The sequence below is a fragment of the Amblyomma mixtum genome, chromosome 2 (assembly GCF_055824585.1).
Source record: "Amblyomma mixtum isolate Tamu chromosome 2, ASM5582458v1, whole genome shotgun sequence".
NCBI classification, from domain to species: domain Eukaryota; kingdom Metazoa; phylum Arthropoda; class Arachnida; order Ixodida; family Ixodidae; genus Amblyomma; species Amblyomma mixtum.
The window spans coordinates 59,136,449-59,162,160 of record NC_143013.1 but is presented as its reverse complement, the minus strand read 5'-3'; the positions used below and the strand labels follow the sequence as shown (position 1 = coordinate 59,162,160).

Here is a 25,712-nt window from a genome sequence, read left to right as displayed (position 1 = left end):
TATCACAGTGCCTACGTGCTGAGTATGCTGCAAAAAGTTTTTGTTATTTCTAAAAGAGCACACTGAAGCATCTATTGGGGAGCGTCTACTTCTTGAGTAATGCTGCAAAAAAAGAGATTGCTTTTTTGATTTCTAAAAAAGCACTCTGTAGTTTTTATGATAAGGGAGTAATTAGTCATTGGCATCCACCCAAGCGAAGCCATACGGCTGCAAAGGAAAGCTATACAGCTTTCTCAGAAACTTCGTAGTTAAAGAAAAATTCGTCCTGGTCCGGGGTTCGAACCCGGGACCACCGCTTCACCGGAGCAGTCGCTCTACCAACTGAGCTAACCGGGACGGCAAGCTTATGGTAGGGCGAGAGCGAATTGATTGTTTTTTTTGTTGAGTATATAGCTTCGAACTCTTCAAAACAACTCTTTGCTGATTAACACAGCAAAGACTAAAGTCGTTGTTTTCAGAGGTAGAAACAAGAAGGTCTGTCTCACTGAGAATATATTCCTTCAGTCCGTACCCTTAGAAGTTGTGCCTTCATTTAAAACATTAGGTATAATATTTAATGAAAGAATGTCATGGGATGATCATGTTAGCTTTGTAATAAATTATTGGTCTTCTTGGTAATAGTATTATTGGTCTTCTTTACAAGAACCGTGAGATACTGCCGCGAAATGTAATGCTAATGCTATATAATTCATTGATACAATCTCATTTCAGCTATTGCCATTTAACCTGGGGTGCAACAACAGCAGGCAATCTTCACAAACTACACTTGTTACAGAAAAAAATTTCTAAGAATTGTTGAAAATGTTTCGCATACCTACCATACGGCCGCACTTTTCTTAAAGTATAACTTACTTCCAATTACTAAGCTTTATGACTATCGTCTGAGCAAGTGTGTGAAAAACGAGGTGTTGAAGAATATAGCTTTTCTATCCAAATTAGCTGGTTTAGAAAAACGAGATGCAATGTACAACACAAGAAATATAGCACAATGGAACGTAAAAACATACAGAACTTTCTATGGTAATCAAACATTAGAAAATAAACTACCACGACTTCTTAACAAACTCGCACAAAACGATATTGACCTCCAAAACACAACACGCCACAAACTGTTCGAGTATTTTTTACACTACACCTAACCTTTTTTTTTCTGTGATTTGTTTACCTAATTCTTTCTTTCACCATCATTGTAAGTTTTCTTTCCAGCCAGGACAATGCTGTTGATTTTATGCTGACTACTGTAACCTGATAACAGCTCTGCTATATGTATTTTTTCCCTTTGTTATCTGTATTTCCTGTATTTTCTTTTTTTTTGTGTGTGTGTGTGAAAAAAAAAAAACCACTGCATTGCTGTCAAAGTGGGGGCCCGTGGCCTTGTCAAGCTGTCAAACGGCAGCTTTTACTACAGGTCCCCGCCATCATCTGTACCATGGTGGCAAAATAAAATTTGAATTTGAATTTGAATTTGAACAGGATACTGGTGGCAGCCTATAGACCGTATAGCAGCCTCATCCGAAGGCGGCAACTCCTGCCTAAGTTCCTGCATTCGGTGTGCGATGTGAAATGCAGTCACCTGCTGCTACGCCATTAACGACGCTTACGCAGGCTCCCAGACACGTTAAACCCTGGTGGGGTTCCTTGATGGGCACTGCAGGCCTCGTTAGTCTAAGTGGTTTCAGATGAATCGTGCGCCCGGGTGACCCTCACGAAAAGTACTGGAGTCCTTCTAAGCGGATCTAAAATCTGTACTTCTTCAGCCAGGCCAGCTAAAATAGTCACTAAGAGAGGTACGAAAGGCCCTGCTACCAAACTATCAAGAACTTACTGCTAAATTTCTTCTCCCCATAAGAGGGGCCTAGGAACCATAGATGGACTGTTAAAAGCTCGTTTGCACATTAGTAAAAAGAACAGAAAAAAATGTAGCGTGATCCACTCCATCTCGCCAGACTAGTACCAACACGAGCCTGCTCTAGGCTTCACTAATGTTGCAAGCGTTTTGAAGCTTACCTAAAACGAACAGAGCCAAAACTCTGTCTTCCTCTAGTTTTCCTTTTCTTTCAGAACACGTGTACAGAGAGCGCAGTCTTGGGTGAATGGTTATCAAATGGGAATTCAGACAGGGAATAGAGGTTCAATACTTGAGCGCGGTGGCAGCAATTTAAGGCAAGGGAATGCAGCAATGGTGTTGCATGACGATTTCGTTGAGCTTTGTGAACATTTCGCAATCGAAATCGTTGAGGGTTCTTGCATTTCAAAACACCCGTTGTGTATTTTACAGAACTTGAAACGTCATTTCTTTATATTAAACCTCTGAGAGGCAACAGCGCGAGTGTGGTTTCGCGTTAGTGCTTCTTTTCCTTCGCTCTGCTGAGACGGCAAAAAGGCTCACGGTAACAAGAGAGCAGAGTCTATGGGAACTGAGATCTTACAAACCAAGTTGAAATCCTTTACTGGTAACAAAAGTTCCGGCAAGGCAAAGCGACTTAACCATGTCCTTAAAATTTTTATGCTCGAAACAAATTAGTGTAATAATGACGTGGCTTATATTTCTTTTCTGTTTATGAACTTACGCGTAAATTAATGCTAACGATCTATATTTAACTATGCTTCATTTTTAAAAAGAAAGGAGAGAAACAAATATGTGTTTTAGGTGGTCTTATTAGGTAACACTTACCGATATCACCGTAGCTTGGCTTACGAAACAAGCGTAACAAATGCAGAGTGCTTCCAAATTTTCTATCATATATGCCAGATGCCTTTTAGTATTTCTGTTAATACCTCATGGAAACCAGATGACGTACAGCAGGACAATCTTTCTCGTTAAAAAAAATGGCCATAAAATGAAGATAAACGCCTAGATATATTTGTATTAAATATAATAAATACGCAGCTCATAAAAAAAATCAGAGATTTTTAAAGCAAGAAAATTACCGGCCATACGATGTTTCGCAGGCGACCAACCACACAGTTTTCACGCCTACCAGTAAGGGCCATATTGCGAAAAAACTTCCTCATTCAGGTTATTTCTCAGTGTGTCTGAAAAATAGGCATGGTCTTTGCTCAACAAAAAACAATACCGGCAGGTTTGTGGAGGTTTATTTACTGGGCGCATGCAGCCAGAAGCTGTAAAGTTTTCGATCCAACTCTCTTTCTTACATTGTAAATAAAACAACAAAGCACAGGTGGCATCGACAAGGCAAGCTGGGCCAGGCATGACGCGAAAAGATGCGACGCAGTTTTCACATAATAAATTGAATTTCAGTGACCTGTAAAACAGGTATATTCCTACATTAGCAAACCTCGCCTGATTACAGAAAATAAAAAGAAAGAGCTTTAGGCGCCTGAAACCTGTGGATTATGGTTGCGAGAGGCGCAAGTAATCGACTGCAAGACCGAAATAAAAGGCTCAAAATTTTTTATCGTAGTCCGTCCGGAGAAGAATGATGGTAGCGACTTGCGTGTCACGTGAAAACGTGCTTTCTGCTCTGCTAAATTCTTCTTATTCTTGTACTACGAATTGGCTTGTGAATTTCCAAACACAAACATTTATGTCGCATTGTTTATATGCGAAACGAAGATGCATGTCGTTCACTACGAACATTATCTTTGCTTTTTTTCGCGAACATGTGATACATGTCTCAAGAGCTCACTGCGTAATTTTTACGGTTTTTTATATTGTTCATTGTTTGTACTAATGCGAACACGAATACTAGCGAATGAGAAAATGGATGTTCAAAGCGCGCACGCTGATTGACAGCAGATGCTAATTTTCACTTGGATGTCACTAATGCATTCTTTTTGCTCTCTCGTGGTGAAGTAGCAATTTAGAAAATTTCCAAACTTCGGAAATTTTAAATTTCGTTTGAAGGTACAGACGACACCATGGGGTACAATCTCTATACATGCTCAAAACTGCAGCCTAGAAATTTCTTAAAAGGCGTACAAAAGGCGAAAGCGAATCCCCGCCGCATTGAAGGATTGCTTGCTGCTTCAATATTGCAAATCTTTTTTTTACCACGAATAGAGTTTACATTAGATAGAAAAGACGTTAAAAATAAAAGACCAGAGATGTGATTCGATTAATTTCGGTATCTTAATTCGCCTGGGCAACGGTGTTGTTTCCCTTAAACTGTTGCCTGGTTGGTTTCAAGTACGACACTCTTTCAACAGCAAGTACCATCGGAGAAGCGCTGATAGTTCCTAAGGAAATAGGGCAACCCGAAGCCTTGCATGATTGCCACGCCCCTCAGCCGAGAATCGTGCAGACTTCGCGCGTAACAACTTCTGAGCAGCAAGCTAGGCATAATCTCTAAGACTAAGCCGCGCTATTTAAAGGAACACTGAACGCAACGCCGCGGTGGCTCAATGGTTATGGTGCTCGGCTGCTGGCCCGAAAGAGGCGGGTGCGATCCCGGCTGCGGCGGTTGAATTTCTATGGAGGCGAAATTCTAGAGGCCCATGTACTGTGCGAAGTCTGTGCACGTTAAAGAACCCCAGGTGGTCTAAATTTCCGGAGCCCTTCACTACGGCGTCTCTCATAGCCTGAGTCGCTTTGGGACGTTAAACCTCATAGAGAGAGAGAAAAGGACGGAAAGGCAGGGAGGTTAACCAGGCGATGCCCAGTTGGCTACCCTACACTTGGGGAGGGGAACAAAGGGAAAAAATGGAAAAAGAGCGGCAAACGAAACCAAACCAAACAGCTCCATCGAAAACTTCTTTAACACCGTGGCTCTTCCTGCGGATGTTGACGTTCCTTTGGCGGAAAAAGGTGCATGTACTGCCTCCGAAATCATATTTAAAAAAAAAGCTTCCCACTAGTCTATATTAACTCGCGACGCCTTTATCAAAATGGACGGGTTGCCGCCGTCTTTAAGTGAATGGTGGGGTAGCGTAGCATCGGGATCCGCGAAAAAATTGATATCGACTCACGTGTTTTACTTGCGAAATCGGCCGGTGGTGGCAGCACATGCAATCCGTTTTTTTTTTCTTTTTTTATCTTATACAATCTCCATCTACAGTGGGACTGGCCTCTTTCTGATTACAACGCGGTCCTTTATCTATAAAGGGCAACATCTGTTATTCGTCAGTATTGCTTAAAGAACATTGAGTCAGCCATTAGCAGGGAAGTGACAAACCAGGCTGAATGGACGGACGAACGGACGGACGGACGGACGGACGGATTGCAGCTATCGCTACAAAAATTATGTGCAAGCACAGGTAATCCTCAGGGGTACGTTATGGAAGTCGAAAAATAAAGAGGAATTCATGTGACGCCATGGGAGCTGTTTTGCAGCCCATAGCGTAGCTACGGGAGTGGAACTTGGAGCCAGGAGGCGATATTCAAATTTGACGCGCCCACAGCCTTTTGCAGTGCTGCCCAGACAGCAAAATAACGACCGCTGTGACGTCAGAGAACACTCCTTGTTATCAGCAAAATGAGCGACCTTTTTCCGCTGAAAAATTTGCGTTCTGTAGGTGAAAGCTAATTGAACAGTCTAGTGTACCTATTGTTGGTGTTAAATTTGCAACTAGTGTCACTTCAGCTAAAGCTTTGTGCTCTGCTTCTTTTAAACGCAACATTTCAAATTCAGGTATCTTTAACAAGACTGATTTTAATTACATATTATTATGTTTTTGCAATGTATACGGTGCAAAATAACTTATTTCAAATTAAAGAAAGAGTGTAGCAGACGAAAATTTAAAGTGCGATCAGGTGTAAAAGAAGCGCCCCGAGCGCTTTCTACCTTAACTAAATTCTACAAACTCCTGTATTAGCCTCTTCTCACCGTGAGTGTAGCAAGAACATTCAACGTAGAAATAAACGCTGTGAATATAGTGTGCTAAACACGCTCCAAAAAACTTGTCGAAGCATAATATTCGTCATTAGGCAAACTAGCAATCGCTTTAAAAGGGCACAGAAAAGCAGTCCGTTCACTGTGGGCAGAAATAAGTTAATGTCTCAGCAGTACATCAATCTACAAGGAATGATAGATGACGTTAATGCCTCAGCAATTTCAACACTTTCAACATCTCTCGAATAAAATAAGATCACTTTTTAGCATATAGAAAGAAAGTGCACTTAAAAGAAACGTTCCTCAAAAGTACAAGAAGGAATGAAGCAGAAGTAAAGAAAACCAAGAACAGTAAGGTGCTAGCGGCGCGTTTCTGAGATACACTGCCTGGACTTTCCTTATTTAGGCCTTCGCGTGTAGTAATGGCGGGGACACAATTCAGCGTAAGGCTTTCGCGTCGCTGGCTGCGGTGTCGATCAGCACGGCTTCCTCGCAGGCGGGCCTGGCGGTGACAGCTTCCAGTGCCGGTGGCGATACAAAGGACGGGGCCCCTGGCTACACAATGACAAAGGCCCTAAAAACGTAAATGATAGAAAAGGGACAGGCGAGTCAGAAGCTGTGCACTGCAGGCAACACATTGTTCGGCGCGTGGTCGGCGCTTGATCTACAGGTGTCGCTGTTATGGGAGCGGGAATGAGCGGCCGGGCGGGCGGTCGATGTTTGTCGCAGGCCCCTGTGAGCCGCAGATTGTTGGGCATTCGCAATTAAGTGGAAAAAAAGCGCTACTACATTGGCATTTAGATCAAAGTGCACTGCTTAGCAGAAAGCGCCATTGTCATTACTTTGAAAACTGCTGATAGTATTCGATATTTGAATGAGCGCTGGACTGCGGCAATAAAACATGGTAAATCAAAAAAGCGTGTCGATTTAGAAATCTGTTTGTATCTTTATTAGAACGTATGTGTGTGGATGTTAGATCGTTTCAAATTTTAGAACTACCTTACTTATTACTATTTGACATCCGTAACATTCTTATTTAATTATTTATTTATTTCAAGTTACCCTCTTGGCCCGGAGGACATTACAGAGGGGGAGTGATGCAGTGGGAAAAAAAACAGTGCAACATACGTAACAAACAGCTTGAAAGAATGTAACAGACAAAAAAATTAACAGAGTCTAATGTTATGGCACAGTATTTCGGGAAAGCGGGATAAATAATAAAAAAAAACAAAATATACAAAAAGACAGGCAAAACTGAATACAGGCGTGAACAGGGGATTATCCCCGGGGCTCGTCTGAAAAGCAGACGGTAACGGAGGGTAACAATCTAAAAACTAAACATAAAGCACTGACATTGTATGAGAAACATAGCTAATAAGTGGCAACACTCATTTTAAAGTGCATTTTGAAAGATAAAGAAAAATACTACAATACGCAACTTCCCGCTTTCATAAAAACTTCACCTGAAAAATATTGGCGGTCAATTGCACCAGTTTCTCGTTCTATCGATACGTTTATTATAAATGGGCAATATGCAAGTGATAACGTCCAGGTTTCCTCAGCATTCAATGACACCTTTAAGAAAGTTTTCACAAAAGATGACGGGCGTCTCCCACCCTTTAGTATGTCCCTTCCTCCCATGCCTGATGTTTTAATTTCTGAAGAGGGTGTTTTTAATCTGTTGTTAAAACTGGATGCTAAGAAATCACCTGGACCAGATGATATTCCGAATGCCTTTCTTAAACAGTATGCAGAGTGGTGTTCTAAGTATTTGTGCGTCCTATTCACTCGGTCTTTGAAAGAAGGTGTTTTACCGTGTGATTGAAAAACTGCTAGAATTAAGCCCTTGTATAAAAGTGGAGAGAGGAGATGTATAGAAAATTATCGCCCTATCTCATTAACTTCGACAACGTGCAAATTATTGGAACATATAATTCATAAGCATCTAACTAATTTCCTCGACGAGCATAATGTACTGGCAGATGTCCAACATGGGTTCAGACGAGGGTACTCAACATGCACTCAGCTGGTCGAGACGATCCATGATTTTGCAACAGAAATCAACGAAGGAAAACAAACAGATGTTATATTCATGGACTTTAGAAAACCTTTCGACAAGGTTTCGCACAAAAAACTACTTCATAAACTCAGTTTTGTTATAAATAATAAGCAGATATTAACATGGATACGATCGTACCTATCTGATCGCCATCAGTTTGTTGAAATATATCAAACCCGCTCCAATCACGTTCCTGTCAACTCTGGCGTTCCCCAGGGATCCGTCCTTGGCCCCCTACTGTTTTTAATATTTATTAATGATATTGTTAATGATCTGTCCGTAAGTATTAAGTTGTATGCGGATGATTGCGTGCTGTATGAGAAAATTAGTTTGACTGACGATCAAATAAGGCTGAATAATGATTTTGCAAAAATAGTTTCTTGGTGTGAGAAGTAGCAAATGTCAATTAATTTTGAAAAAACGGTATTTATGAGAATAACACTTAAAAAGAACCCTCTTTTATATCTCTACACTGCTAATAATTATTTTCTTCATGTAGTTACAGAATATAAGTATCTAGGCCTATGGATTTCAGATAACCTTTCTTGGACCAAACATGTCGACTATGTCTCAGCAAAAGCTCTCCGAAAGCTCTTTTTTTTACGACGCTCGCTTAAGTTAGCGACCCCTTGCTACAGGCCTTCTTGCCTACAACACTATTATTACACCAATCTTAGAATATGCAGTGATTATCTGGGACCCGTTCACAAAGGTCAACGCAAATAAACTTGAAAGAATCCAAAAGAAAGCAGTAAGGTTTATTTATAACACTTACGGGCGGGCATCAGTCAGTAATCTCCTCAAAAAAAGCGGCTCCTAACTTAAATCGCATATGTCGCTTAAAATTTTTCTTTCAATTAATTAATAATAATTTCAAAGTTGACACCTCTAATATCCTTGCTTATTCCTCGGGGTACCAAACTAGAAATCGCCATTCTCATTCCATAACACCATTAAATTCTCGAGTTAATTGTTTTAAATATTCTTTTTTTCCGAGGACCATCACTGATTGGAATAACCTTACGGATGATGTTGTCAGGCAGAGATCATTGCATTTGCTTGAAGAGCACTTGAAATAATTGTTTGTTTATGGCCTTGCCGCGGTACTTTCTTCCTGATTTTTCTATGTACAATTCTGTTTTGTTCTATGTGCAATTCTATGTGCAATTCTGTTTTGTTCGTATGTGTCTGTATTTTTGTATCTTAATACATTGTTTCCCACCTGCTATGATCTTGTGTACAAGATCGCAGTATACATAAATAAAAATAAATAAATAAATAAAGTAAAAAAATGTTGGTCTTTAAAAATGGAGAAGAAAGTAGAACACAATATGAAACTACATAAAACACACAACAATATAACTGAAAAATTTCAAACAAAAAGAGTTAGAACAAAAAAACTTCTATGCTTTGTAATGTAAGCATCATTTGTCATCATGGCGCCCACAGTCCTGTTTCAAAATATCAGTAACGGTAACTGTTATACGTCATTTCATGCAAGAAGCCGAATTATAATCCGCGTCTGCTCTCCCGCTCTGACTTTTTCTCGCATACAGGGCACGCAGCAATCAAGTAATCTGTACTCATTATCGTGAAACTGCACAGTTTCGACCCTCTTCATTGCTTTCTAGTACAACGGACTTCCCTATCTGCACCACGTACTTTCCATTTTTTTACGGGACGAAGATGGTAAGATAAGACTGTGCACGGAATAAAGTTTTTCACTGGTTTCAAGTCCTCTAATTTTACTTGTATGATAATTTTCCTCAATAAATCATATTACGGCTGACTTCAACCGTGGCCTCTTCGTAGCCTGTGGAGCCAGTTTAATAGATGCCCAATAACCTCCTGTAGATATCAGCACTAGCCGAATTTTCTATCCTGGTGGACTTATTGGAATGCGATAAGGGGACGCAGTCAACAGGGAGTTGTCACTTCTGTCTTTGTACGCATCTGTCAGAGGCTTCACCGCAGTGATAGGCGTTGCGCTGTCACGCTGCTTGCCCTGATGAGAAATGTTTTCAAGGAAAATTATTGGGATTTTCCGAAACTTACTTTTTTTGCAAAAATTGTTACTTTTGGATTGTAGGATTTTCTACCCGGCAGCGACACATGAGGAACACCGCAGTGGAGGGCTCTGGAATAGTTTATAGCTCTTGGGGTAACTAACTGGCGCTGATAATTCACTCTGTGCACGGGTGCCATTTGCGCCTCGCCTTCATCGAAACGCGCCCGTCGCAGACGGTATTGAACGTGGGTCCTCCACCTCAGTAGCAAACCGACCTCACCACTTAGCTACCATGACGGGTCATTAATGTGTTACACGATTCATTAGAATCGTTTCTTGGAAAAAACAGCGCTAAGACGAAGGACAACGAAAAAGAGTACAACAGGACCGGCGCTGTTGTACTGTTGTACGCTGTTGTACGCTGTTGTCCTGTTGTACTCTTTTTCGTTGTCCTTCGTCTTAGCGCTGTTTTTTCCAAGAAACATGTACCAACTAGCTCAACTCTCCGTTTTATTACAATCGTTCTTAAATAAACGCTCTTTTGTGCCCTTTGTTTGAAACATGCGTGCTGACGTGAGGCCCCGTCATTGCCACAGAGGCCCAGGCCTATTCTCATTTTGGTCACCGCCTAGTGCTATTGAAGGCGGGTTTCTGTGGCCTTCTGCAACAAATTTCCCAAGCTTTTTTCTGTGCAGAGCGAAGGTTGAGCTATCTTGGATCGCTGGAAGAATCTGTTTTATAGAATGCGAGCCGCGGTCACCGGGCATCGGCAGTGATGGCACTTAACTTCGGCATGGTCTCCGTGGAAAACTTGTGCCGTAAGGAAGGAGATGTTGCCGTATTTGCTCTGAAGTGGCAGGCCAGACTCGGCAAGCCCCTAGGCAGATGCTGCGGCGCAGGTGGAATAGGACGCGCATGTCCCTCAGAGCGTTCCTCTGGTTCATTCCAAACTACAGGACGGAAGTGGATTTGGTGTGGGTCTCAGCCCACGCGGGTGTTCCAGGGAACGAGGCCGCTCACCGGCATGCTGGAGGTTTTTTCAGTTGAGCTGGTGAGAGGGTCTCGGACCCTGATGTCCCTAGGGGTGAGACGGTAATTACATATCAGGCCATAACCAACTGTTAGAGGGAGCTTAGAGCCAGCTCGCCTCCACGCACTTTAGTTCAGCCGCGGAAAAGGCACCTCCTGGAGGCCACTGCAAACGCAGTCACAGCCAAACCTTTGGACGTATTCCAATATCTTTCCCGATTTAGTAAATTCGTATTGTCAGCTGTGTATTGAAACTGACACCTTAGGCCACATAATCTGCGACTGCACGGAGGATCTGGCTCTGGCAGACCTAGTCACATCTCCCGGGCTCGAAAAATGCAAAGCTGTTCTCGCCAGCCCGGACCAGGACATTCAGTCCAGGGCCACGGCAAGAGCGCAGGAGATCGCCGACAGACTTAAACTGTCGGCCACATGTAGTGGCTGAAGAACCCAAGAAGATCAGCAAGGACTTACTGACAATAAAATTTTCTCTATCTGTCTCCCTCGTTCAGCGGGGAGGTTTTGAAGGGCCTTGCGGCATCGCGTCTTTGTGGTTTCTTAGGTGAGGGGATCAGCGCACGGCTGTGTGTACCCCGCTGTCGGGGAATGTGCGTTCCGTGTGGTTGCAGTGTTTTATGCTGCTGGTGTTGCCTCGTTGTGCACCCACTAATTGTCCTGTATGCCTTCGGGTGCAGGTGCCGAAGAAGTCATCACAATAATATGGAGCTTGAGCTTTAATTCTTAAAATGTACCAACTGCAACGGGTATGTATACAGACTACGGCTGATACCTCTGCCCGTTTCACATGCGCGATACAAAGCGGTGATGAGTAGACTTGGTGGCAGGGAGTCCCGAGGAGTTCTAACCTGTAATGCCCACTGCACTTTTTATACAGAACTATTACAATTTTGCACTTTCAGACAAACAGAAGAAGAGCTGCAGCATTACGACTGCACATCAGCGAAGGCACATCTGACCAGAACTGCACAGGAGGGATATAGACAGATGGCCCCGGCAGCATTTGTAATCTTCTTCGAATTAGCGTCGATTTAAAATTGCGGGGTCAATACAGCGCTGTTTTTTACTGGCAGGCGAGCCATTACGTGTGCAGATAAAAGCATCGGAAGCTTATCGTTCACATCCGCACAGCCACCCACTTACAATGTGTGGGTTCTTTCTAGGGGTACCTTTACCGTTCAGAAAACCACAGAAGCCTTGCACATAGTAATAACGAGCACAGATATCCAAAATACAACAAATCGACGCAACGGTCACCGTGAGTCCATCAGGCCGTCGTCCTGATTTCAGACATCGTTCCGGAGGCAATGGTCTTGAAACGACAACGGGCCCACAGAAGTAGCTACGTGATAAAGAAACAGCCTAAGCCCGGGCTCCATTTGTAGTAGCCCTCGATGCCTGCCCCGCGTTCCTCTTAAAGGGAATCAGTGTCTCGAAAGGACGTCGCCGGACAAAAAGAGATGACGGCAAAAAGAGAAAATGGTGGGCTGAGGTAAGACTGCGTTGAATGGAACAAAACGCGAAGAAAGCGGCCCCCATGTCGGAGCGCTCAAAGCGGCCCTGACAGCTTGTCCTCGGTGGGGAGTTAGAAAGTGGACGCTGCTCAAAGTGGGTCGCACGGTCCGTCTGACTGCGCGGAATCGCATTATCCTCTGCAGGCAGAAAAAGATCAAAGAAGGTAATTTGGGATTGGCCACTGTCGAACTTTTCGTTTATTTCTTTACGCGCCCGTGTTAGGTCCCTAGTAGACCAAATCCGTTTATCTTCCCTTTTGTATTTCGACAGTCTCATTTATTTATATCGCCACTCAAATTACACGCGCTGCGAGTGTCTTGTTTGAGATTCTTGCGTAGCGTACTTCGGATTCCCGCACTTAATGGTGACAAAAAGGAAGGTCCCCGAGGAAAGTACATAGCCTGAGCAAAAGTGCAGTTTACTCGTCCAGCTTATTAGCTGTTAACTTTGACACATGCATAATCAAAGCCCGGGAGACTTTCTTATCCTGCTGAGAGCTGTCCCTCCCACAATTTAATCGTGAAGATGGCAGGAAGAAGGCTTAAAAAAGACAGTGTTCCATTCCCTGTCTTATTTTGGGAAACTCTATTAGTCAGACTTACAGAAACGTTTTCAATTCACAGAGCTGGTCGAATGAAAGTTGCAGAGACAAAAAATTCCTTTGATGGGCACCCACATATATTCATGTAGCTCGATTCGCCATCATATCTGTTCCCGTTCACCGTTTCGGCAGCGGTAAAAGCGACACAAAAAGGCGGCGCGACAGCAGGCGTCACATCTTTTTCAAAAATGAACAACGTTTTCTGTCAATGAACACAACGCTTTACCCGACACTACATGATGTGAACTCAACACAAAAAGAAAAAAACACTTGCATTGCCACTTGAAACGCTATGAGCTGTATTTTTTCTTCATTCTTCTTCGATATCACTTTACTCGTGTCAGAGAATTTTTGCGGAACTGCCCTATATTTTTCGGTTTTTGTAGAAATTGCGCCAGAGATAAGTTCCTTTCTCAAGAGGCTCCAGCTCTAAGTAGCTAAGCTAGTTGCTTGTAACTCCATGTTCTTGAAGACATGGGTAAGATTTCCTTGAGGCAGGCAAAGCCAGGCTGTTTTTTAATACAATGCTTATTTTTAGCGCTCTAAAACATACTGGCGCGTTACTGCGCCTATGGAGAAAAACATTGCCCAACATTTCTTCAGGTGTTGCTTATATTTTTTGGAAGGCTGGCGACGAAATCCTGTTATCATACAGGGCGTTTCAACATAGCATCGTAAGCGGTATCAGGTATCAGAATTCAGCTAAGAAGTGCTAACAAGCAAGCTGGCCAACTACTAATGAATAGTCAAGTTTGTAACTGTTACTGTTATCAGGCTCCCTATTTATTTAGAGCGTGTTGCCCGTGGCTAGCAAAATGTAATTCTCATAGCCTTTACAGTCCAAGTTTGAGCTCCACACTGCCGGAACAGAAACCGCGAGACGGGAATGAGCACCGGCAGCGCTTAAGAGCGCGCTTCACCCATCGGGGCTACTGTCATGTTTGTTAGCCCGCTCGCCGCTCCCAGTCGGGTGCTGCGAAGGAGCACGTGACACCCGCACCAGTCTGTAACACGTGCTTGTAGGCGTGGCTAGCACTTTTCCTGGCCGCGCGGTTTTGCTGCTGTCGGTTCGCGGTCCCGAAACTGCTTGCACTGCAGCTGCGAAGAGAAGGACGTGGTTGAAATTCCAGAAACTGATATAGATATTACTTATAGTTAGTTACAAGCCCCTCTGAAATTAAGAGCCTTGCGGTGGTTGTTGACCAACATTAAGCAGTAGTTAACTCTCCTGCGAGCTTGCAGGTCTTGATGATGACGATGGGCTTTTATGGCGCAAGTTAATCTGCGGCCAAACAGCGCATGGCAAAAGGTGTTTTCGACTACTCAAAGTGATGTCGGAAGCCCATTTTCAAAGCTTTTTGTCATAGATAAGCCGAGCAACAGACCAGGACAAAACTTGTACCCATTGTATCACCGGTGGGTACCCGGTGGAAATGGGGATCGAACCCCGCATCTTCCGAGTAAATTTCACACAGGTTCTTTATCTTCCTTTGCACCGGAGGTGCACCGCCAGAGACGGTTTGTTCCAACTTGAAGACTGAAGCTTCTTTCTTCGCACCAGGGGTGCCCCGTCAGAGACGGTCTCTCGATGAGTAGAGATGCAGGGATAAAGGGAATACTTATGTACAGTTTATGTACAGAAATTTACATTGCATATACAAGTTTAGGCACTCAAGACAAATTAAACGGCAAAGATATACACAACAACAAAAAGGTGGAACTGGCTAATACTAGGGGAGGCCCCTACTCGGCGTGGCCGAAGATGCGTAGCATCTCACCTTAGCGCAGAACCCCGCTTCCCACTCCGGGGCCCGGTTTTAAAGCCCTAAAGGCCCGGCCCACATTTCGTAGCACCCAATCATTCTACATTCTTCATATCATTGGCTAATCGAGAGCATGGTCAGCCCTCCAACTACCGTAGGGTAACACCCTTTCCAGAAAAACAAACGCACGGTCGTGCCAGCATGTGCGGAGTAGAACGTTCTCTACACCACAAAATAAAAATAAAAACAAACACAAATACACATTCGTGCCAGAACGTGCGCGAATCGGTTCCGCGGGGCGGGTGGACACCCGTACTTCCCGGCGCGTTCGCGAGCGGCCGCGTTCCAAGAAAGGAGACGCTCCGCTTTGAGTGCCCCCAGCCGCGTTCCAATGACCCCCGCGAACGCTACCGAACCCTTACATTCCGCATGCGAGGTGGCTGCACAACCGCTTGGCCACCGGTACGGTACAACTTAGCTCGTCTTATTTCTATTGCGATGCACTACGCCGTCGACAATGCTGAGCCGATGAAAGGCTCTTTGAACTAAAAAATGTTGTTTATAAAAACTGCTGAGGGTTTTAGGTGAAACACCCTGCACATAGCCCTCATTTTCGCTTCAATGAGGATTTGCTGAACACAGCGTCCTCAAGCGCTCCACCTTCATATGCCGTTTAAAAGCGAATAGATTGAATTTTTCTTCACTTCTTCCGTCGGCAATCCTCAGTCAGTGTATACTTGCGCTAGCACACAGCATAGCCCCATCCACCCAACGAAGTCTCATATGCCAACAACCCTAGCCTTTCTATGAGGGTCTCTAATATCCGTTGCCAAGTGATGACCGGAAACCTGCAATAGATGATAAGCTGAGAAGGATTAACAGGTAAACTTACTTATTTAGAGTACATTTTCTCTTAGCACTTTTCTAAAGCTAAACCAACGGCAGATGAAGCCGTTTCGTGCAAGGTATTAAGAAGATACCGTTTGGTTCTTATTGTGTTAACTTCGCAACGGACTTTCTGTCAAGCATGCAGTGAAAAGCCCAATTTTATAGTGGCTTTGAATATGTTCTTGTAGCTTGTCGTACGACATGTTTTGTTTTTGCCAGTCCCTCATAGTCTCACCAGCGGTGCGTTGCGAAGAAAACATGAGAAAAAAACAACGCAAATTAATCGTAAAATATTTATGCGTTCTGTAAGTAGAGATTTCACGCAGCCGGAGCACGTGCTGTAGACGATGTCACTAGCTCATTACTAACTCCCAGGATTTATCGCACAGCAGTGACGGCAAGATTCCGAAGTCCCCTTATAGTAAGAAAGACGAAGCCTCTAAGAGGTTTTTCAAATGACTGCGCGATTACTGTACTTCCTGTTCAATGAGCTGATCCATTTCAGTTCTAATAAATTGAATTTAGTTGATTTCTTCAGAAGATTACGAGCTCCACGACTTGCACCAACTCTGTTTTATTTATTTTATTTATTTATTCAAAATACCCCCAAAGGCCCTCATTTGAGGGTATTACATGGGGGGGGGGAGTAAGTACAAAGCATTGTTATAAGGTTAAAAATATTGCACTAAAATAAAATAGAAATCACAAAATATTAATCATAAATAGGCATTCACAGAAAGGGTCATTGCATTTACATTGCATGAAGTTTGTTTTTCAGATTTGTTTCCCTCTCTTAGAAGTGCGAATCGTTCAGAATTTATTCTAAGTCGGCTATATCCGAGGTCCACCGCCAAATCGTTGTAACCTCGCTCCACACAACAGTCTCCAGATTGTATTAGTGCATTAAAATAATATATACCACATCTGGAGGAAAGGAGAGCATGGTACTATGCTGAATCTTACGGCCCATCTATTCGCTCCTGCGAGCTAAAGCTTTTTTCTTCCATCTATTTTTTCGATATGTAGAAAGTTGCTTGCAGCACGCTCGCTTCTACGACCATTTACAAAGAACGGCAGCTCTAGCATCCTTGAAATAAGTGTGACGCTGGACACCCATCAGAAATGTCCGTTTACTTTTAGTGTTTCGATATTCCTTTGTTGCCAACGTCTCTTCATCAGCACTATCATAACTACAATATAATGCTGCTGAAGAGCATTATTCGAATTCATTTATTGATGAGCCTTGGACTCTTCGGTCTTAAAACTGTAAACAATTCTTCTTGAAAGGGTTACACGCTGCCTTTTCTTTGCTACGAATTCCACCCATTTCTCCCGACTCGAGGACCAACACTAATGTTAACGGCAGTTTAATTTCTGGGATATTTTGAAACTTTTAGCGCTCGCAGCGAGCCCTAAAGGTTTAGTAAATTTATATGGTTTTTGAGGAAAGGAAATGGCCTTTCGGTACAATTCCTCCACGCGGAAGGTAAGGTTATTGGGCAGAGCGCTTGTTCATGAAAGACTAAGACTCGTATTAGCGCAGCGCACATGCATATCCGTCCCGAAGTTGCGTATTTGGCATTCGATGTGCATATTCGCTGCTTATTTGTGCTTGCAGGCCAAATATAAACTTTCCTTTTTCTTCTTCATTTTCTCTTTGTGGATTCTTTATTTTATGAGTAAAAATTTTCATTTGTATGCATCTCTGCGTGCATCTCTGCTCTTGCATTTTTACCTTTCACCGTCTCCTTCCATAGAAGACTTTGCACTGCAGTGTTAATAAAGAAATAAAATTACAAATATGTCTTACTGCTTTTCTGAAAGAGAGATAAGAGGAAAAGGTGAACGAAATTTTTACTCGATGCTCTAGCTTAACATGGGTGCTTGGAATTTCTTTTTACACGCCGCTTTGAAGCGCTAACGTGGTATACTGTATGTTGTGTTAGCGTATATGCAAAAAGTAACCACGCAGCAGGTTTGCTTCTTAATCTTATAGTGGCGCCTTTGCGCCACCTTGAAATACAAAAAGTACTCTTATGGAGAGGACAAGTGTTCTTCTCACCACAGCATGATTCATAGTCCAACGGACGTGATGAGTGGTTTACTACAGTACTAAGCTTGGTTACTTTTGGCAAAAGGGGTAAGCATTTGTTTCCCAATTTTTTTTGGCGGTTAAAGTATGCCGGTGTTTTTATATACATTTCCCTCTCTCCTGCATAAAACATCATAAAAATTTAATTTTCTATACAAAAGGTAGGGTGCCCAAAGGAAAACTCGCTGGTAAAAATGTATTGTGCCGTACCCAACAATGTTTCAGTTAGGTATGTTAGAGGCACGTCTAAGAAAGCTTGTGACAAGATGTGGGAAGCGTTTACTGGACGGTACTTAAGTGCGGTATTTACCCAAAACTGCCTTTGTGGCGCCAAGTTGGCGACACTGACCACAAGCAAACTGTCAGTATTCACTGAGAAACTGCGCGTCTCTGAGCCAGAGTGGTTCCTCTGACACTGACGTTGGAAGAGTGCAGACTGCTATGTGTTTCATTTGGTGAAGTTCGATTACAAGCTGTAGTCAGTGATTTTCGAGGTTGATTGTGTTTGTTGGCTAAGTCATAGCCGGATGTGGGGCGACAACCTCTTGCGAAAAAAAAAACCTTGCACACAAAACAAAACGTGAACCCTGGTTTCAGCGTCCCCACTAAAGCATTCACTCTTCGCTAAGCCTCTCCAAGCGAATACAACTTGCGCTGCTAGAGCAAAGCACCGCGCTAAAAACAGAGTCGAGTTCTTTCCCTAGAAAGCCAAACTTCTCTATAGTTTAGGAGAAATCTTTCGCAGCACACGGCCCTCTATTTGCATGCAAACCAATTTCGATGTTAACTAAGCGTTCTCGCTCACAACTGACATCTTCATCTTTCCTGCCTCTAGCTATCCTCCCCCCCCGACACACACACACACACACACACACACACACACACACACACACACACACACACACACACACACACACACACACACACACACACACACACACACACACACACACACACACACACACACACACACACACACACACACACACACACACACACACACACACACACACACACACACACACACACACACACACTCACACACAACACACACACACACTTGGTGAAGCAGCTCACGGCAAAGGTCTCTTCATCGTACCGGCTGTCTTCGTTTTCCTGCCACTTTGGACACCACCGTGGCCGGGGCTGGAATGATTAAATTGAATCGCGCACAAAGGATCCACCACTGAGAATTGCAACGAGTAACTGTCGCCCTGGTGTTCTTTTATCCTTCTTTTGAACTATTCAATTCTTGTGTCTTTTTTTCATTTTCGCCTTTTCAAGCAAACAGGCACGGAGAAAACAAAAACACAAGCGTTACCCTCGCTGATGATATTCCAGGCACGCCTTCGTCGACGTCTAGAGGACGCCTCGTGGGGCTGCCGTAACTGCGCTTCGCTTCTGGAAGTTGGAGGCAGCGGGCAGAACCTGCGAGCAGAAAAAGGCAGCACCGCTCAAGTCTCAAAATTGGGATAATTCTCGCAGCGTGAAGGGCGCAAATACATTGCTAGTGCATCGATGCAACTGTTTATACAAGAGAGCAATTCGAACATATTGTTCATGACAGAAACACTTCACATGACGCATCACCGCAAAGCCAGCAAGCCAGTCATGCATCCCCAAAAAATAGCTCAGTCGCTTGGTACTCCCTCGCCTTCATCCCCCCCCCCCCCCCACTGCCCCGCCTTGCGGAAGAACAAGAAAACATTCTGCTGTCTTGTTCATTTTTTGGGCCTTTCATATTGAGGACATGCACTAAATTGCTCAGCATTATGTCAAAATATTCTTTAGACACTTTATGCGGTTCCCCTAACCGTCAAGACATACTTGCTCATTTATCAATGAAATGAGTCACTCCCTTAGTCCCTCATTCGCTGATGTATCCACTTGTACACGCAAGCCCTCTGGGTTAGCTCAACATTCAACTGAACAACCACTGAACAATAACCGAATAAACTTGGCTGTTGCGGTAAGGCGCAATAAACATTGTGCTGCGTATGCGAATTACTGCCATTAGCTCAGTTCATATGTGCGCTAATTACGGTGACAGCATCCTCAGTTCCCTTTCTTGCTTGTCTCACTAGCTTCGGGTCACATTTGCAGTCGCTTGACTCAGGCATAATGGAAAGACTTGAAGTCAAGGCAGCGGTTTTCTATTCATTCTAATGAACAACGCAATTTTACTTTCTTCAATTATTTTTAAGAAGTCTGTTTAGTCCTTTCTCATTTCTAAGTTTTTTTGTTTTATTCCTCCTGCATTTGCTGCATTATTTAGAACACATACTCTTGACGTCACATTTTAGAGCAAATATCCGGACCAGAATGTCAGATTGGTTTCACATTTTTCATACATGCCGCTTTGTGGACAGTTTTGAACGGTGACCCTTGAGCGCTTTTTCTTCCTTTAACGACCTGCTTTCATGCAGTAATTTTCCTTGAAGGTCGGACTTGAAACAGACGCCACAGTTCTGTAAAACTTTTATGTAGAACGTTATTATTTCGTAATGAATCGCTAAGAGCAAACTGCTGGCTTATAAGGGCTCGTACGTCAGTTTAATGAACTGAGTATATAATACAGGATGTTAAAACGGCAAAAGCAATGAGCACTATGTTTTGTGATAAATGGCGAGCACTGAACGGGAAGTTCAGATTTTGTTCCCGGAGTAGTGTGAACGTTAATGGCTTCATTTCTTTTAGAATAAATTGGAGATTTAGCGCCCCATAGACCGATTCAAAATAATGAGATTGAATCTGGCAGCGCCCAACGTTCTGAACAGTAGGTAAAAAAATCAGAAGAGAACCCACAGCAAGAAAAAAGAAACTACAGTTTAAAGAGGCCCATGAGGCTTAAGGTTGCTGCAAGGACTAAAAGGGTGGCGACTGCTCAAAGCGTTAAAAACTGGAAACTGTGCGCTTTCATCTGTCGTAAATTCTACACCTTCCTTAATTTTCAAGTATCACTTGTACAAATCTTTTTCTTTCCTCTTACTAAGAGAAGAGAGAAGTAAGGTTCTTCAGAGTTCACACAAAGAATAAGTTCGGGGGCCTCGGAGCATTCAAATTATGTTACGGGGATGACAGAGCCGCCTTCTTGGGTGAGCCGATTGAATCATTTAAACAAAAAGTAACTCATGCAAAGGACGCTTTCCATTTAAGAGCTTCATTCTCTCTTTATTCTATTTCCTATTTTTTTTCAGAACTGTGTTCTACGATAGTGAGACGTAGTACCTAGGAAATATTTTGTTTGTGGCCGAATACTTGGTGCACATCAAACTTTCTTTGCCCTATTTCTCGTGAGGGCTTCGAAAAGGTGTTATTTCTTCAGTTTCGATGGAGGCAAAGTTCGAGAGGCTTGTGTACTGTGCAATGTCAGTGCGCGTTAAAGAACCCCAGGTGGTCGAAATTTCCGGAGGCCTCCACTACGGCGTCCCTCATAGCATGAGTCGCTTTGAGACGTTACAGCCTCATAAACCCATAAACTTTCTTCGGAGAAGGAAATGGTAAGTTTTCAGAGAAAAAATGAGAAATAACATAGCATTTTTACTTCAGATGCAGCAAGACATTCTATAATCTCTTGTAAGCTCAAGTGAACGCACCGCATTAAAAACATTTCACCTAAGTCCATTATTTACAGCGAAGAGGAAATATTAAAAAAAAAATGTGTAGTAACTTGATGCAATCGATGCGGTTTTTTGCCTCGAATAAACGGTAGCACATCAGAAAAGCGAAAAAGTGTTTACTTCCAAAATCTTCGGTTGTCTTTGACCAGAACTACAGAATATTTCAGTTTTTGAATTTATATGAAGACAAAGAAAATTATATGACGGCAAAGGAATAAGCGTGTTGCACATTGTTCAGAAGGAAACAGGCGGGCATTGGCACTCTTGCACCAAAGCTACCACATCTGCTTGTAGCGCTTCGATCAGGAAAAGATGAAGGGTGATATTTACCTGGCATCTTTCTAAGCATTATCTCTGTTTGACATGTTTGCTCCTACCAAGCTTTCTTTTTTTTTTGCGTCTGCAAGACAGTATGCAGTGCGTCGTAAATTGGCAGTACGGTGCTAGAAATGACTGGTAATCAGAGTTTTCGACTAAAGGATTTATTATTATACTATCGGATATTAGCGGATTCATTCACCGTCGTCTATGAACTAAATATGCTTAACATTTACCAGTAAACGCAGTTGGTGTGTGGGATATGTTGAAGTGTGGGATATATGGATGCAGCCGGGCGTAAAAAGTAAAGATATGTAGCGAACTTGCACCCACGGCAAGGAACGTACACCGGTGGCGGCAATCGTAGCAGATGCACAGAGTGGTCGTCCGGATCAAAATGTGCGTTGCTCTGGGCCGGCCACAATTTAAAATTAGCGTGTCTCCTAACCCGTGTGTCGCTTTGGGGGTTTAAGCTCCACATACCACACTATCATTTTGAAGATGAATATTCAGATTCAAGATGCCTAAAACGCCGGCAGCAATCTCGAACATCCTAGTAAGTGCAAGTGCCATGCGTCATCATTACCATTATAGTGCGGTATCACGGCCACCCGCGTACCAAAGCGTCCATGCCGCTTGCTAACCTGCGCGCTCGGTGTCCAGCTTGCAAGTGTTTTGAACCGAGGTCCTACAGCTTTGCATCTGACGCTACGTTCACTCTCGCTTTCTAGAGGGGCGGTTTTCCGTCTATTCTCAGCGCTAGACAATGAGTCAGGATTTACGCTGGCGGACCTCTCGCTGCCCAAGGGGAGCCCGTTTATTAAACCGGACCCGTCAAAGCAACCGCCTTTCTGCAGCGTTTGAATTCTTTCCAGATTGCATGGCTCATAGCGGATTCCATGACTGTTATCACCACACAAGTGGTCGTCTTGCTCACAGAGACTCTCATAAGCACGGAACGAAACAGGCCTCCACCACGATGAGCAGCATTGGTTTCATCACTTAGCAGGTCACTATGACCTATATTTGTAATTTTTCTCATGTGGTTTGTTACTGTTTTGGTTTCACGAACATAAAACGATTGATCAGGAGCAAAAGCAATGAAACAGCCCAAACTATCTTTGATTCGCAAACCTCTGTCGTGGCGTGGTAGCAAGGATGTCATAACCTCCTTTTGTGCTCTATATCTACTGAGCTTGCGCGCAGCACGTTATGCCGTTTATTCAACCATGATAAAACGATACTACAACTCCAAACTGACTCAACCTCCACCATTTTGCTGTAATTGTTGAAAGTCCGTCTTTGGACCATTCCGCCCAGCTCTCAGAGTATTTGTGGCCTTTGGATATACCGTTCTCTTTTCGCAATCACTACAGCTCCCGTTAAAAATGTAGGATCCGGTTAGAGGCTGTAGAGCCTACAAACCACGCTAGACTTTCAGTCTGCATTCGTGCAGTGTCATTACACCACAGCGTGCATCATTTAAGCCTGAATGCAATCCTGGACGCTGCAGCCGCCGTACAGCCCTGACGCCTGTGCACTGGCAGTCCAAACGGCCACTTATTCGCGAAGCTGTGGGCTCACCATAGTAGGCTTTAACGGGCAATAACGGGTGATTGAGATTGCACTGCAGTATAATTGCCCGGGAAGAACGATTACGAATTCGGATTCCACGGCGCACTGGAACGAAGAGGTTAAGGCACAGCGAAATGGCTGCGCATACGGCTCATCCGAGGAATTCGAAGGCAGCATGCGAGCAATCTGGATTCCTCCTGGAACGACTTGCGAAACAAGATTTCCGGGTGCGTCGGCCCGTCGGTTTGGCAGCAATGCAGTAGCCCACGTGTGGCGTCCGGCATTGTGCGCTCACCGGAATTCCCTCGACTTATTTCGTTAACGCCGTGGAAACCTCTGGGGCTTTGCCACCGACCGCGAGGTCGGCTCATTTATTCAAGAGCGATAAAAGCATGGGAGATACACGATTCATTACAGTATTTCTTTAGCGAATATTAACTTCTTTTCCTGTGTTATTCTTGGTTCTGCCGAACACACTCGATTGTCTCTAACGTCGTCCTGAATGGGCCGTTCTCCGAGTTGGGGTAACGGTAGCATGTGGTACAGATGTCGATCACTGAAGATAGCGCTGCCTCTCAAGTACAGAGTGAGACGCTTTGTCCAGTGTGCCTTTCTCTGTAATGTGGTGGCCACATAAATAAGTATCCCGAAGAAAATCCCGCGAACATAAGGTAAAGGTGCTCGCATTGTGGTCCGCAGAAAATGAGATGTGCCGCGGCTTTCAGAAGATGGCTGCTCTCCAGACTGATTTTCTCACCGCACACCTCGCTCTAAAACATGGAAAATTCAGTGATGCCAGGTATGATGCAACATTTTCTTTCACTCTTCTGAAAAGCGACACTATTTATGAGCATGTGGCTGCCGGATAGCTAAAATAAACGACTTCTTTCTGGTTTATTCAGAAATCAGCCCTTATTTGACACGTATTGTTCTTTCTTTACGAGAATGATGATACTACTGCAAGAACAATTCCTAGGCAGATTTGTGCAATACCAATGGATATTTACGGACGTTACAAATATCATGAATGGGGTGTACCCATAGGCCTCGCTAAAAAAGCCATGAGGACATGAATGCTCTCTCATCTTAAGTATGCAAAAGGCGAATAAAATAAAATATGATACTATTTTTTTCCTCTGGCAAAAGTGTAAAGCAAATTCTACAGAAATTTTCATGGCTTCGATTGCCTTATAAGATATGCATTCGTATATTAAATTCAGTTTTGCAGAATCAGTCCGAGAACTTGAGCAAAAAACAAGAGCGGTGAATAATATCAATGCACAATAAACTTTTCAAATCAATATTACCTCACATGACATTAGTTTGATGAGCGAATCTTCAACGTTTCAGGTATGCGCTTAAGAAGAAATAAATTTCACCTAAAATAATTACGTCTATAAATGAAACGAACCAATGCACGCTCTTTAAAAGATGTTGCTAGTTCCTTTGATGACGTGCGCAATTGAAGATGTAGCCCGCGGGCAAAAGCGACAGAGGCTCAAATTAGTGACAAAACATTCGTTGTTAATATCATAGCGGCATTGCGTCTTTTTTAAGTTTGAAAGGTCTGTGTATACTGCGTAAGTAAATAATTGCGCTATGCTTCAGTTTCCGGTGGTTTTCAGCATGCTAGCCAAGTCAAATGTTGACTACAAGGCACTATATCTCCAAAAACTGGCAAAAACGACATCTTTTGACTTTAAAAAACAATAAGAACATTTCTGCTCCTTTAAAATATTCAGAATTTTTCTCTGAAGGAATATTTTTTTTATGATATCTGTACTGTGTCTTTTGCTGCGTACTGTACTTCCTGGAATGAAAATCCTTGAGAGCGAATGGTTTTTCATCCGACACACATCCAAGCGGCCATGTATTGGCTAGCCATTCTAAGAAACTAAATATAAGTTTGGTTTGGTTTATGGGGTTTAACGCCCCAAAGCAACTCAGGCTATAAGGGACGCCATAGTGAAGGGCTCCGGAAATTTCGACCACCTGGAGTTCTTTAACGTGCACTGACATCGCACAGTACACGGGCCTCTAGAATTTCCCCTCCAAAGAAATTCAAGAAACTAAATATAAGTGCAAGCTTCGTACCTTTTTAACGCTCGAAGTCAGAACTAACGCTCTCTCGCACTCGGTTAAAAATAAACTCTTAGAGCAAGCGGCGTTTCAAAAGTAAGACGTTTTTTCTTTTTCAGCCTTTGAAGTTAACTCTATTTAAAAACGCAGGACTTGCCGTCCTTGCTACTTTCTCGTCCGGCAGTGTTGACGCGAAACGGGCGGGTCTTCATGGAGCGTAAACACGCTTTATTTTTAATAACCTAGCGTTCCGGAAAAAGGGTTCATTGATTCAGTTTTGATGGCAGTGTCACAGCACACTTGGACGATGCAGAAAAATAGTAGGCCCAAAACATTAAATTTTCTACATTGCATC

The 25,712-nt window shown here is 43.3% G+C and overlaps 1 protein-coding gene across 1 annotated transcript in view; it reads left to right on the top strand.

Moving 5' to 3' along the window:
• Window positions 1-6,614, top strand: part of LOC149359441 (uncharacterized) — a 151,088-nt gene extending 144,474 nt beyond the window's left edge. The window contains exon 5 of the mRNA XM_089567684.1: window positions 6,289-6,614. Coding sequence (XP_089423810.1) covers window positions 6,289-6,378 — 90 coding nt within the window. The 3' untranslated portion in view covers window positions 6,379-6,614. The remainder of the gene's footprint in view (window positions 1-6,288) is intronic.
• Window positions 6,615-25,712: the final 19,098 nt, after the last annotated feature.